General features: G+C 36.3%; 1 protein-coding gene across 3 annotated transcripts in view; it reads right to left on the bottom strand.

Moving 5' to 3' along the window:
* Nucleotides 1-1,531: 1,531 nt before the first annotated feature.
* The window catches only part of LOC143223431 (adapter molecule Crk-like), a 63,576-nt gene continuing 49,042 nt past the window's right edge, over nt 1,532-16,065 (bottom strand). For 2 of the 3 annotated variants that reach the window (XR_013012915.1, XM_076451413.1), the window contains one exon: nt 1,532-6,617. Coding sequence is in view for 1 of the 3 variants with exons in the window: in XM_076451413.1 (XP_076307528.1) it covers nt 6,480-6,617 (138 nt within the window). In the remaining 2 variants the exon portion in view is untranslated. The remainder of the gene's footprint in view (nt 6,618-16,065) is intronic. The other variant, XR_013012914.1, reaches the window with a different exon arrangement.

Below are 16,065 nucleotides of genomic sequence, written 5' to 3' on the forward strand. Positions count from 1 at the left end.
GTTGCATTTTTTTCTACGTAAGTATACCAGGTTTTATGCATTTAGATGTAGCAGCTCTCAAGCTGTGGACACCTCCAAGTTCTGTTTATGATGTTAAAGGTAGAAAACCTGAGACTGCTGAACATGCTCCATACAAAATGACTTGATCATGGCATTTGATACAAAGAATGATAAGTCTATTTTGGTGGCAAGTGCTTCTGACTGGCCACCCTTCCTTTGATATGTTGTTTAAAGTAAGGATAGCTGATCTGGACTTTATAGGCCCTTCATATGTCCATTTATCCCATTTGCAAATAATATGATGTTTAAGTTAAAAATTACACTTCATTATTTGTTGATGTCATTCTTCATTAAAAAAATATTATAGTTGAAATTTGTTTTGAATGTCATAGTGTTTGTTTTCCAATTTCATGCAAAGTCACTGGGGGGCTATCTTTGCTAATCCCCAATTCTGAAGTGACGACATAAATGGATTGCAGACTTAACACTACTCAATATCAATTCTTAGGCTACATTCTATCAAGAAATGATGAGATTGACCAATTTATAATGATTCCATAGGTGGAAGGATGTGCAATTTCAGCAACAGCTTTTAATCCTACAATCTGCTGATTTGTGAATTGCATGGCCTAACCAGCAAGTCACACCAGGCATTAAAAAGGCAACTTGCCAACACCATCCACTAACAGCTCTCTACTACTAAAAGTGGTTTGACTACATTATGATGTTCCCAGAATTGAAAGGACAAGGAAGTTTGATAACAGGTTTTGATCCCTTGATCAAAAGATTGTGAGTTGAGTATCATGCTTAGCCTTGATGTTATTGTGCTAAGAAATTTGCTTACAGGGTAAAGTAATTTCTGAATTTGATTACCTATAGCAACCTCCAGTGGATGAAACTATTTTTCATGCGAACTTAGTTTCTGTTAATAAGCTAAATGGCACTGCCATGGGGTTATACCTTGGCCCAACTTTAGTTAATGCCTTCTTCTGTCACAAAAAGTAATAATGGCTTGAAAACTGTTTGCCTGAATTTACATCTATCCACTAAAAGTACAGTGGCTTAACTGTACAATTTTTTATAGTATTTTAAGCATGAAACATGGATTCTGTTAGCTCAGTAGGATACTTGTAATTGAAAGTGGTTAGATTCTGTTGTTTTATTTACTAAGATCTCAAACATTTTTAGCATTAAAAACAGGATTAACAAATATATTTCATGTTATTTTACTTAATTTACTTGCTAATACATAATTGTACAATAGGTTGTACAGGAACTTGCCAACAAGTACTTTATACATAGTATTTTAAGCATGAAACATGGATTCTGTTAGCTCAGTAGGATACTTGTAATTGAAAGTGGTTAGATTCTGTTGTTTTATTTACTAAGATCTCAAACATTTTTAGCATTAAAAACAGGATTAACAAATATATTTCATGTTATTTTACTTAATTTACTTGCTAATACATAATTGTACAATAGGTTGTACAGGAACTTGCCAACAAGTACTCAGCTCAAATAACTCAATAAATGTTCTATGCAATGCAATGGTAGCTAGTTTATTTCCAAAATAAGATACGTTTATTTACATGCATTTAAACTGTTAGAAAAAGCCTAAAAGTAACTACAATTAAAAAGTAAGGTGATTCCAGTTCACTGCTGTTCTAAACTTAACACAAAGCAAAAGAGATTCAATAACTAGTGGCTACAACAAATTACCAAACAATTTTTCTCAAGCTTGACAACACAGATATGCTAGAAATCCTGAAACAGAAGATTATCTCTGGAGTTTGTGCAATATATATATACATATACGATAATGATAACAGAATGAAGATAACTACACTTATTGTTTTGTTTCTTTCAGAAATTCTTTAGACATGAAAAGGAAATACATACAAAAACTGAAGAATATTTCCATTAACTTTTTACTTTCCTTTAACCTTGAATTCCAAACAGATTTATGTAATTTTTGTTTTATTCTCTATTATTGGCATTTACATTTTTGTAAGCACAGTAAATTTTTGTGGTTATCCCTCAACACCAATTTAACCTCAATGAACCACATGCAAAAGTCATTATTATTGTACAGATGACCCAGATGCCAAGTTTTTATCAAAGAAAGAAACTTTAGCATGCATGCACATGTACATATATGCAGACTGAAGAATATTATTTACAAAATCAGTAACCTGTTTTCCATTTGCTGAAGAAAATTTGCTACTACATTTATTTAATGGCCATGGCTAACAATGAAAATATTCACAAATAAACAAAATATGTAGAAAACATAGAAGAGAAGAAAAAAAAAGATTCAGGTTAGCTTGGGCCCTAAAAAGGCTCTTGAAAGTAAGTTTTCTACCAATATCTACACCTTCTTAACAAGAACTTTTACAAATGCTAACATGTCAACCTTTAATTTTTCCATACCATTTGAAAAGCTAAAAAGTATGAACATGATAAGAGTGCTGCTGAATGAAGCAAGCATTATTTTGGTATGCCAGTCCATACATATTAATCATAACCTAATCCTTGCTTTCTATAGTTGGTTTATGTATAGTACTTATTACCTATTGCTTAGTTGAAACGGTGAAACATTACTTGATGTCAATGGTTTCCTTATTGCTATTTAGACAAGCAGTGTTTATAAAAAAGGAAAAAAACATTACTTCTGTACATATGTTATTAAGTGGATTCTCTACACATCACTGTTCAACCTCACTGACTACATTTCTCTATAAGATGCCCTTCTATCTATGAAGTCTTTACATTCTGTGACTGCAGGTTCTTCATTAGAAAAACTTTCAATCCAGATATTTTAAATGTTGAAATACGAATGCAAGAACATACAAATGTTTTAACTTCTCTCTTCTAAGCAGGCACTCTTACGTTTTATGTTCCTTCACACTTAATTCAGCTAGAAATCAAAGCATGCTGTTTCATTACTATGCAATGAAAGTTACATCATTAAGGAATTATTTTTAACTATGGCTACAGATACAACAGTGTATAACATCCTAGCTTTGAATGCTAAGAAAATGCTCCACCTTGTATATATATGAAATTAGTAATTAAATATAAACGTAGTTCAATAAAAAGTATAAAATTTCTGAAACCAAAATTAAATATGGGAAAAAAAATCAGAGAAAGTGAAATATCACAATAAACAGTTTTTTTAGAGGTAAGTTTTAAGAACAATCATGACAAACTGCAACTTACCAATGAATGCAGGATTTGTTTTGCATAAAATACAGCAATAAACATGTTTAGCTTAAAACTAAACACAACACTACACTTCAATATAGAACTAAGATATCAAAATATTAAACCAAAAACAATAGCTTTACACATTATAAAAAGTCATAAACATAGATCTGTTGTTTAAGTTCAAAGTTACAATATAGGGATCAAAACTAAGTTCATCTGCTTATTGCTGAGTCATCAAAGCACTTGTATAAAATTATATTTCTCAGTAAGTTTGTTCTTATAGTATGAATATATATCATTCAATAAACAGCATTTTAATTGTAACAAAACATGAAACCACTATGCAGACTACACTTTACAGTGTACCTAAAAAGTAGGAACACAATATTAACTGACAGTTTGTGGCTTCAGTACTTCTTACCTTTCACTGGTTATCCAAAACAAAGTATGCATTGAACACTGACTGACAGTTTACTTTCAGGAATCATACACAGGACTGTAGTTTTATGATAATCTACATGACTATTTATAAATAACAAGCAGCATTAGTTCATACATTTTTTTCCCAGAAGGTTATTTATGTTTATTTCATTTTAATCATCTCTTTATCACTGGAAAAAAAATTACAGTAATTCATGGTTCAACATTTTATTCTTATTTTCTAAATAATTCATCACAAATACAATAAAAGATTGCTAAACTTACCCAATGATTGTTCTAATTCAGATAAAGACAAATAAGGTACACAAGACAAACATCCTTAACAAATAGCAGAACCTCTCTCAGTGGATCAGGAGCACCAAAACAATTGAATATTTATTGATACATATACAAGACTGGTTTGTGTTTTCCACAATTAAAGAAACCTGTAATGGATTATTCATAAAAGGCACATTCTTGTAAACAGAATAATAATGAAAGTACAAGGTTAAGAAAATAAAACAACAACAACAGAAATACAGAATGTTTTGTGAAAATTACAGAACTGAAAAGCAAATAAGTAGAATGCATGATTAATAATAATTCATATCACTACTCCTTAGGTAATATGATTATTTCTAATACTTAATATGAGACATCAAGATAATATTTAGGTCCATCAAAAAAACAAAAGACATCAAAGAAGAAGAAATTTACAAATGAAACGTGTGGTTATACTTACTGCTGTAACTATGATAATCTTAAAACACTACATGCTGTGAAACAAAATTTCAATTCATTAACATTCTGTAGATTAAAGTTGAGGAATCAGCCCTTGTAAATAACTATATTAAAACACATCTGTTCACAACAAGGAATGAAACCCTGAAATTTATAGTAGTAAATCTAAAAAATTAATGCTGACATACCAAAGAAAATGACCTTTTTTCTACAAGTAATTAATATGGAATCTCTCTCATGGGGAAAAAGAAGTCTTTAGAAATTACTGTACCTTAAGTATAAAGCACCCATCTCTTTCTTTGTTTTATATATTTTTACACATACACACACACATAGAAAGATAGATAGGGAGAGAGAGAGAGAGAGAGAAAACTAAATTCAAATAATTTTTTCCAATCACTAATACTGCAACTCCATTTTCTTTTACAAAGACATAAAAAAACAACTTTAAATTGCATAAAATAAAAGACAATCAACCACACATTTTTGTACATTCTACAAGATCAAAACAGTATTGAGAAAAATTAATTTTTATTAAGCACAAAGCTATGCATAGGGTTATCTGCACTATGCTACTTGCAAGTATCTAAACCAAATTTCAGCATTATTGCTCAACCAACATGGGGTACTGGACAAATAACCAGAAAATTTGTTATAAAAGAATATATTATGACCATTAATCTTTTTTTCTTCTCCAATTTTAAAGCAAGTGCTACATACTGCAATTATTAATATTATGGAAACAATGGTGGTGTGTTAATACAATACAATGTTATAGTTAAAGAGAAGAATATTACTGAGAAAGGGAAACAGAAGTACTCACTGAATGTGGTTTCTTAGCAATGTATTACATACAGTATGCTCCCCATTTAAGATATCTAACCTCGGCTGGAACAGTGAGTTTGTTAAAACATTGCAATGCACAACCCATTTAAGATATCTAACCTCGGCTGGAACAGTGAGTTTGTTAAAACATTGCACAAAATATTGTTAGTTTTTCTTCATACATAGTGCATCACTGAAGAAATAAACATTCAATTAATACTTTTCTTTATTTAGAATGTAAACTTGTTGATCATTTATAATCAATTTAATAAGTTACTACTTTCTTATATGAAGGAAGTCAAACAAATTATGAAATGTTTGTATAGTCATTTCTTAAAAAAAAGAAACTTTAATTTTGTTTTATTTTCTAAGACATTAAACAGTCTGAAAAATAACTTTCACTCATTGTACATAAAAATATATAATAATCATAAAAGGTATCATTGATATAATGTTCTGTCCACTCATGCACAAAAATTATTAATTTGAAATCTGAGTATTAATATGACCTTTCAGTAGACAAAAGCTGATTTTAATGAAATAATTTTATACAAAGTAAAAACCAGTAAGCTTGGGTAAGACTTCAGTTCATAACCTGAAAAAACTAAGAAGTTCAAGACAACTAAGCCAAATGTTCCTAAACCATATACCAGCAATGTTTAAAACTGAACTGGAAATAAATGAATCTGCATGTCATAAATGGTCATAGTACTTATCTAATGTCACTCAACGTATCTTAAAACCTAGTTAGGCTATGTTCCACTGCATCAAAAAATCTCAATTTGAGATCTTTATATACTTTCTTTTCAAAAGAAATAAACGGAAAGCAGCTAAGCTTTTTAAACAGCTAAACATATGAAACAGTTCTACTATAACCACGAAAAAAAAACAATAATGCATAAAATCCTAAAAGATACAATTAATGTGTCACTGAGGATGTCAGTGATTTTTACACCAAACTGCACAGTAACATAGAGAAATGAAAACATTATTACTAAAGCTAAGTTTGTTACAAGGTATATGTGGTCTCCAAAGACAGAAGTATAGTTGTACATAAACACATGCATGTTTAACGTTGAATCAATGGTGTGAACAAAGAATGGAGGCAAGAACTGAAAGCCTACAAAAAAAAAAAAAAAAGAAGTGTAAGCTTGCTTGATACTGAGGCATAACACCCAGTCTTGTTTGCATCACTGAAGAAAGTCACAGCCTTTCTTGCTAATTTGCATCACTGAAGAAAGTCACAGTCTTTCTTGCTGTGCTAAAAACATTTATTACAGAAACAATTAGGATTCGTCATCTTCTGAATTTTCAGAGTCGATGAACTCTACATGTGTAAAGGGAAAATGTCCAGTTTTGCCCCTCAACTCTCCTTCCCATTGTCCATTGATGTTCATTTTGGTGACCTTTATAACTTCCCCCACCTAAGTAGCAAGAAAGAAAGAAGCAAAAATTAACATTCTCCTAAACTGAAAATTTATTTCCAATAACACTCACCTCTACTGACAATTACAGCTATCAGTCAATCTCCAGGGTTTCTTCCTTTGCCCACCTCAGCATTAATCTGCCTTTTTAGCACTTGCTAGTTTTTTGTATCCCATTAATTTGTCCTTGGCAATATTTGTCTCATGATATTCTCCTTGCACGTCACTGCACACACTATCCTGGTGCTGTATATTAGCACCTCATTCAGATAATGTTACAACTTTTTCAAGACATACACCACCACCCCAGTCCCTAAAACCAGCTCTTAACTCACAAAATATACTTACCTCTGCTGATAATTTCAGATAGAATCCCACACCACTGAGAAGGTAGATGGACCAGCGAGGGCATTATCCATACAGTAAGTGTCTGCACACATCATGGATTTGCCATGAGAAGATTGGTACCCTAGTGGGGTAATTGCACTACATCCAGAAGAGGTATAGTCTTCACCCTGAACTCAGTATTAAGGGTTTCAATAGTTATGATGAGCAGAGCACAGACAACCCATTGTGTTTAACCTTCATCAGTACACGTTAAACTATCTACCTTTTCGTACACCTGAGGCCCATATGGACCCCGCATATATTTAATGATCATAATGTTGAAGCTATGATTTAGATGTTGAAAAGTTAGCACACTGGCTTCTTGTAGCATTGTGCAGATAAACTGTAGGAAACACTGAGCACCATAAGTATATAACATGTGATTTATCATTACAATAAGAAATATACTTATGTCCATTTTCTCATACTTAGACAAAAAATTGTCATCATTGACATATATTTCAATAAAATAGGGTCACTTCTTCTCTAACTGACATCTCACAATTAAAACTAATAAGATATTGAATGAAGAAACCGATTTCTCGAATATATAACAAAAAACACCAAATTTACAAAAATGTGCTTGTTGTCCGGAATGAACCAAAAGGGGTCAAACTACAACGAACTTTGTTTCAGAGCTAAACTAATGGTAAATTTTGAACATGTAGACAAAACTTATTCTGAGTGAACATAAAGTGTTTCTCATATCCTTTACCAGTCATTTTACAAACACTCATCACACTGCACTGGATGTGATCAGCACAGACATAGTTTTCAGATGTTGTACAGGTTTGATGGACTTTCCTGTCTGCAATTCTTGGGCAAAGATAACAGTATTTTTGTTGCTGGAACACCTTGACCAGCATGCTGTTTTGTGTCAAACAATCCTAGATCTACAAAGGCAGATTTGATGCCTTTCTGCATTGCACAGGGATGCTGGCTAAAGCCATTGGGTAGCAACATTACACATACACACTTATAATGGGATCCCAACTTGCAGTCACAGAGAGATATATTTTGAACCAGTGGAATCATGAAGAGAAAGCAAGCAACACTGAAGCAAACAAACCTTCTTCTACACCTGAAGAAGCCAAAATGGCAACAACTCCAGGCTCAGAATGATGGGATTGTGCATGCCTTACTCATACAAAGAAAACAGAATATTCATTCTCACTTCCTTACTAAGTGGGAAAGAAGTATTCCGCTTGCCTCTAGGAAGGTTGGTAGGTATTTCATGTTTATTGGTACAAAGCTACTAGGCTATCTGTGCCACACAAGATGTAGTATACTATAATGGTATATGGAAATGAAGGTAAAAAATACATAAAATATGTAAAATTAAGACCTGCCAGGAAGACTGAAGCATTAAATTCAAACTTGCATCAGTCACTTGAAGTTGGCCTTTCCAGTCCTGGGTTCAGGTCAAATTAAAATTAAAATGTTTTAAAGAAATCATGCTAAAACAGTGTATAGTCCAATAAAAACCTTAAATTAAGTTAAAAAGATCAATGGCTCTTAAAAATGTAAAAACACGAGTGAGGTGGCCAGCATCACCTATGACAATGTCAAGGGCGAACCTACCTAAAAATATGTTTAAAATGGCATCTTCGTTCTTGGTTGCAATGAAAACATGATAATAAAATATGTATGATTGTGACTCGAGTACCACATAGACCACATGCTGGTGCATCAGTATCAGATAAAAGGAAGTGGTGAGTTAAAAAACTGTGACCAATGTGTAGCCTAACCAAAACAAGTTCCTCCCTTCGATCTTTACAGAAACAAGATGGCCAAAGAGCTGAAGAAGGCTTGATTTGAAAAAACTTATTATTTCTTTAAAATAATAGGTCGACTGTCAACTGGTGTATAGTCAGGTTTTGATAACTGGATCATAGTACATGTATGGAACAGGGATGGTGGTGATAGAGCCAGAGCAGATGGACTTTGCCACTCTGTCAGCTAGCTCATTCCCACGAATACCAACATGACCCGGTGTCCAAAAAAACTAGATAGAGAGAGATGGGCCAGTTTGTTTTGGATATTGATAAGAATAAAATTGTAACTCACATGGAATGATATCAGGGCCAATAGACAGCTGAGTGAATCAGTATAGATCGTACAATTCGTATATTGCATAGTTTCAATACGATTCAGGGCTAGAGAAATGGCATACAATTTGGCAGTGAACACAAAAACTGTAGAGGGGATTCTGTGTGCTACAACCAAACTGTAACTTACCATGGCAAAACCTACAGAGTTACATGATTTTGAACCATCTGTATATATGAGAATGGATTGTTTAAAAAATGTTCAGCAAATTAAGATATTTCCAATCAGAAGCACCAGCCTTCCTCAGATTACTCAAAAAAATGTCACAGTTAAAGATAGTAATTAGCCATGGTGGAAGAGGCCGAACTGTTGTTACTGGTACGCTATTCAAAGATATATCCAATTTTTCCTATTGTGCCTGAATACGAAGACTAAAAGGAACAATGGCAGATTTTCTATCATAGAAAACTGTGGCCCACTGAGGATGGAAAACACAACCCCCAAGCAGGATGCTGTGGTAAAGAGCAAAGTTTGGAAGAATACGTAAGAGACAGTTGGCAAATGGTGAATATACAGAGGGAGTTCATGAGATTCCACATACAAACTTTTGACTGAAGAAGTATGAAAGACCCCAGTGCAAAGCCGAAGACCCTGATGGCAGATAGGATCCAGCATTTTCAGTGCTGAGGTTCTGGCAGAACCATAAACCATAGACCCATAGTCAAGTTTGGATCAAATAAGGGAACGATAAATTTTAAGCACGGAGTATCAACCCCTCCCAAGAGGTGGAAGAGAGGAAATGGAGGATGTTCAGTGCTCTTTTACATTTGACACAAAGTTGTTTGATATGGGAAATAAGGTTTAATTTACAGTCAAATATAAGACCTAAGACTTTGCCTCAGGGACAACAGGAAGTACATCATCATTAATACAAAGTTCTGGATCTGGATGATTACAGAAATGTACACAAACAGTTTTAGAGAGAGAAAGTTGGAAACCATTTGCTGTGGTCCACTTCAGTATCTGATTGATTGCAGTTTGTAGCTGCTGCTCAATAAACCTCATGTTTGATGACTAACATGAGATGTGAAAGTCATCAACGAAAAGTGATAGTGCTAGATAGACTTAGCTGCAGTGTCAGCGAACTCAAGCACCTGAAATCTAATGCGGTTTGTAAGTTTGAGATATTTACTTAAATTTATCCCAAGAATACCAACGTGGCCCAGTATCCAAAAAAAATGGATAGAAGTAAATGTTAAAGAGAAATGGGCCAGTTGATTTTGAATATCTGCGAGAACAGGATGTGAACCAATGTGAAGCAATTTCAGGGCTAGTAGAGAAACAAGAGAGTCAGTATAAATAGTGCAGTTTGGATACTGCTTAGCTTCTATGTGATCCAGGGCAAGAGAAATAGCGTACATTTCAGCGGTGAACACAGAAGCAGTAGAGGGGATTCTGTGCGTAACCACCAAACCACAACAAACCATGGCAGAACCCACACAGTCACCTGATTTCGAACCATCTGTATAAATAAGAATGGAAGGATGGATCGAAAAATGTTCAGCAAATAGCAGACAGTATTTCCAATCAGGAGTGCCTACTTTTCTCAGATGACTTAAAGACAGGTCACAATTGGGGACTATAAAAAGCCATGGTGGGATGGGCTGACCAGTGGATACAGCAATGTTATCCAAGAACAGACCCAATTCATCCAACTGTGTCTTGATACAAAGTCCAAAAGGAGCAATGGCAGACCATCTGTTCTGAAAAAGTATGACCCACCAAAGAAAGAAAATGCAACCCCAGGTGGGATGCTTTGGTAAGGAACAAAGTTTCAAAGCATATAGTAAAGACAGTTGCAAACTTTGGAAGAGAAAAGGTTCATGAGACTATGTATAAGCTCTGAACTGGGGAAATGTAGAAAGCCCCAGTGCAGAGCAAAAGTCCTTGATGATGAATGGGGTCCAGTAATTTTAAGGCCAAGGGTCTGGCAGAGCCATAGACTAGTGATGTATAGTTGAGTTTCAATCAAATAAGAGCATGATACATCTTTAGTATAGAATGCCAATCCACTCCCCAAGTGGTGGAAGAGAGAACATGGAGGATATTCAGTGCTCTTGTACATCTGACCCATAGCTGCTTGATGTGTGGTATAAAGGTCAGCTTATGGTCAAAGGTAGGCCCCAAGAACTTAGTGTCAGGTACCACAGGCAGCACAACTTCACCAATACGGAGTTCAGGATCAGAATGAATAACCCGTTGGCAGCAAAAGTGCATGCAAACGGTTTTAGAGAGAGAAGGTAAAGTCATTTACTGTGGTCCACTTCAGTAACCGATTGAGGGCAGTCTGTAGCTGTTGCTCAATATACCTCATGTTTAACAATTGACATATGTGAGAGTTGTTGACATAGATCCCATTTGCAAAAGTGAAAGAGTTGTTCAGTGATGGCATTAATTTTTATACTGAAAAGTGTGACACTCAAAACACAGCCCTGAGGGACTCCAAGTTCCTGTAGAAAAGAATGGGAAAGTGTCAAACCCACACAAACTTGGAATCTCCTCTCCATTAAAAATTTTTTTTATGAAAATGGGCAAATGGCCACATAACCTACATACATGGAGGTCTTGCAAAATGCCATACCTCCATGTTGTATCATAAACCTTCTCAATGTCAAAGATTACTGATGCAAGATGTCATTTGAGAAAGGCTTCTCTGATTGTAGTTACAAGTCAAATCAGGTGGTCAATGGTAGAGGACTGTCATTGGAACCCACACTGTGTGAGCGAGAAGAGGATGTTTGATTCGAGGAACCCACACTGTGTGAGCGAGAAGAGGATGTTTGATTCGAGGAACCAAACAAGATGAGCATTAACCATCCTCTCTAAGGTCTTACACAGACAGCTCATCAAAGCAACTGGATGGTAGTTTGAAGGAATCTTGGGATCCTTTGCAGACTTAGAGAAAGGTAGGACAATAGCCTGGCACCAGTCATCTTAATTCAAGGTTCCTTCTGGCTTTGAGCATGTGCCCGCTGGAAAGCGATGCAGTTCAAGAGTGTGGGATATCTATGGAAAGTATCCTATGCTTGTTTTTGAGCCTCAAATACCATGTGGCAGGCAGGATTTCACCATGGACAAGGATATAGTGGAAAACATGTTGAAGTTTTAGGAATACATTGAGTAGATGCTTGTATAATACAGTCAGTTACTGCTGCCATACAGTTGTCTATTGATAGCTTACAGATGACGGCAGGATCAAGTTCTGCAGGAGCAGTGAAAGAGGACCAGTTTGCATGATCCAGCTTCCACTGGGGAACACAGATCAGGTGGCATCAACCAAATCGAGTCTCTCTCAAGATTATAGGAAAATGATCACTGCCTCATGGATTATTCTCAACCCTCCAAGAAAAAATGGGAGAATAATGAAGGAGAGCAAACTGAGAGATCAATAACAGTAAAGGACTGACTAGGTGCATGGAAATAAGTAGAAGAACCAGTATCAAAAAGAGAAAGGTTGTGATCATACATCATATGCTCTACAGAGTGAACCCTCCCTATCAATATCAGCACTTCCCCAGAGGGGATGATGTCCATTAAAGTCACCCAAGATAAAAAAAAAAGAAGGCAACTATTTAATGAGAGCATCAAGGTTTGATTGATCATAAGTCTCTCCAGGTGACAGGCAGAGAGAACAAACAGTGATGGTAAGACCCAAGGAAACACGGATGGCTGCTGCCTCCAAGGGTGTGTTGAGTGGTAAAGACAGGGTGTGCACATGCTGATCAATGAACAGTGCAACCCCTCCATGCACTCATCCATCACACAGCCTGTCATTTCTGTACAAAGAAAACCTCCAAATGGTGACTGTATCGGCAGGTTTCAGAAATGTTTCCTGTAAGGAAATACATACAGGATGGTAGGAAGCAATTAGTGTTTAGATGTCATCTATATTAGAACATAAGCCTCGACAGTTCCATTGTATCAGGGTGGCCATTTTTATTTACATGTAAGTGAATTGGATGGAGAACCCTTCTGTTTATGACCATGTCTTTCCTTATTGTCCTTATATGAGGGAGGTCTATTGACCTCCATGGATCCTGCCCTGGGTTGACTGGGCAGGTCTTTGTTGTTTGAAGAGAATTCCAATGACTGAGGACACAAATGAATGATTGTTTTGCATCTTGGGGTGGGAGAAGATGGATCCAAGGAAATGCCTGTATCTGGAACCAAAGGATGTGGATCTTGGGGTTTGTTGGAATGTATATAAGGGACAGAGATAGGTGTTGAAGTTGATTCGTCAACTTTAACCTTGGACCTCAAAAGACTTTTAATTTGTTTGGAGAACAATTGTTTTGGAGGCACAGAGTAAACTGTCTGCACTTCCACTGTAGTTGTGGAATGAAATGCAGCAGCACATGTCCAGGATGAGATGGTGGAAAGCAATTTTCGAGCCTCAGGATAAGTAATGTTATGAATCATTTTCAAATGCTGCACCTCTTTTTTTCCAACCATTTAGGGCAAGAACGAAAGTAGGATGGGTGAGAGCCATTGCAATAGATGCGGTGAGAGTGCATTTCACATTCGCAGGAATCATGCTTGACACCGCAACGAGCACAAAGTAGGATGGGTGAGAGCCATTGCAATAGATGCAATGAGAGTGCATTTCACATTCGCAGGAATCATGCACCTTGACACCGCAACGAGCACATGTCAAGGAACCACGACATGACATATTTGACTGACCGAACTGCTGACACTGGAAACATCAGAGAGATAGTTTAGAATGTATGGCCATACTCCTCAATTAAGATAACCTGCCTTGATGGTGACAGGCAGACATCATGATATAAGTGTGAGAATGAGGACATTGGTCAGCATCATAATTCCATCTTTGCGAGTGGAAATACTCCTCACTGCAGAAACTCCTTAGGTGGAGAAACCAGCGAGAATCTCGGACTCTGGGATGCTCTTCAAATCCCTCTCAACAATAACTCCTCATGATGAATTAAAAGTAGCATGAGGTGTCACCTCAATAAGTATATCCTCAATTGCCTTTCAATGTAAGAGGAGTTCACTGTGTTAGATGTGGATGTTTCCATCAATGTCACCAGGTCAAAGCGTCTTTACTGACTTTGGAGAGCCAGCAATTCCCTCTAGTCCATTCTGAATGAAAGAGGGAATCATTTGCCCTAAAGGTTTGTCTGAAAGTGAATACAATATAAGAAAATGAGTTATAATGGCTGGTACAGATGGTGAGGATTGCTGCTCAGAATCTTCAAGACGTGGTCATTTACCTATACTGTCTTTTCATAATTTTATTAAGATTTTTAATTGGAGTGTCCATAATAAAGAAAGGGAAATTTCATTGCCCACTGACCCCACCCACCATGGAGCCCTAGAAGAGGATGCACTAAAATATCAAACAAGGATATTGCAGCAACGCCAGAATTTTGTGAGCACTAAACCCAAACACCAGCTTCAGATACAATGCCCACAACACCTGTTGAGAACATCCAACACTGGTACTTGGTTGACCCTAGCCCAAGTGGACCAGTCGATTGACCCAAGGGGGCCACCCCAAGGCTGCTTGACTACAGGAATTCAAGGCCAAAGTGGTGTGTTGGGGTTGAACCCCTCAACCACCAGGATCCTCTCCTCCCCTTCACGAGTTGCCACACATGGCAAACACATGGGTGGATGTTTAGATCCCAGAGAAGGTAAACTGAAAGAATAGAACCTTCCCTGGGAGGTCCTCTCACTACATACAGCAATCAACATTGAGGGGCTACTTGCCTCCAGAAACAATTGTACTCAACTAAAGACCCAAGGGATCACTATGAATTTAGAATTATACACAGTGAACAATGTACTGAACTGATATTGGTCAAAAAGAAGGGTCATGCACACACAAACCGGATAGCCAAGAATAGAATCTGAGCTGATATCACAAGTATGATTCTGATCCTGTTGATATCTATTAAGCATTTAGCAACCTGGGTAGGAAGAACCCCAACTTTGCCCTCTTCTGAGAGTGGAAGAATTTACTCTAACACTGTAAAGGAAAAGCCTCTGTCCACCACCCAAGTTGGGGGAGGGTGTGTGTGATGTACATTGGTTATTTCTGAGGAATTTCTTTAAATCTTTAAATATCAACCAGCCCTGATTTGTTCAATTTGATGATAGGCAGCACAGTATGGTAATACCACCTGGTAAGTTCTGAGGAGGTTTAAAGGAACACCTTATTTCTATAAATCTGTTGCAGCTGATAGTAATTACTGTGGCTGCAAGTTTGAAATTAGATTGAAAAAAGCATACCCCACTGAGCAAACACTCATCATGGAGTGGGATCCAGTGAAAAAAGAGAAAACGGATCCTGGAAAGTAAAATGACAACAGGAGTTAAAAAATACCCCTTCTTATAAACTAGCAGATATGGTCAAAATGACCACAGCAAGTGGGCAAAAACCCTCAAAAGAAGAAACTACCAGATCATGTAAATAATGTGAGATGAAAGTACTGGGAGAAGTCGACATACCAGATCACACAACGTCCTCCAGTGGATAATTCGATCTGGTAGTTATAGATATAGAAATGTGACAAATATGATGAGATGCAACTAGTAGAAGTTTCCTTACCTGTAAAGTTACTCCAGAATAAGCAATATGGATCAATTTATGAACCAGCCTTATCAAAATAATCTGGAATAAAATCACAGGAAATGGAAAGATCCCAGTATATAAAAAGCCAATTTGTAACATCTTGTAAGGAGTTGGTGAGAGCCATGTAACACCTCAGGGCCCTGATGGAACATAACAAGTGAAATGGTCTGAGCAGTCATAGAGGTAAGAAATAGCTACCAAATGAATTGTCTAGAAGGGTTTATCCCCTTTCTTAGCTGTCAGAGTCTTAGGAAGAAGGGATGTATTTGGGTATAGTAGGGCACAAGTTGAGCAAGTCCTGTGCACATGCAGTGCAAACAACTCTGGCCTGTAATGCCCACAGGCCAGCAACAA

Source organism: Tachypleus tridentatus, chromosome 8 (genome assembly GCF_004210375.1).
Source record: "Tachypleus tridentatus isolate NWPU-2018 chromosome 8, ASM421037v1, whole genome shotgun sequence".
In the NCBI taxonomy this organism is placed as follows: domain Eukaryota; kingdom Metazoa; phylum Arthropoda; class Merostomata; order Xiphosura; family Limulidae; genus Tachypleus; species Tachypleus tridentatus.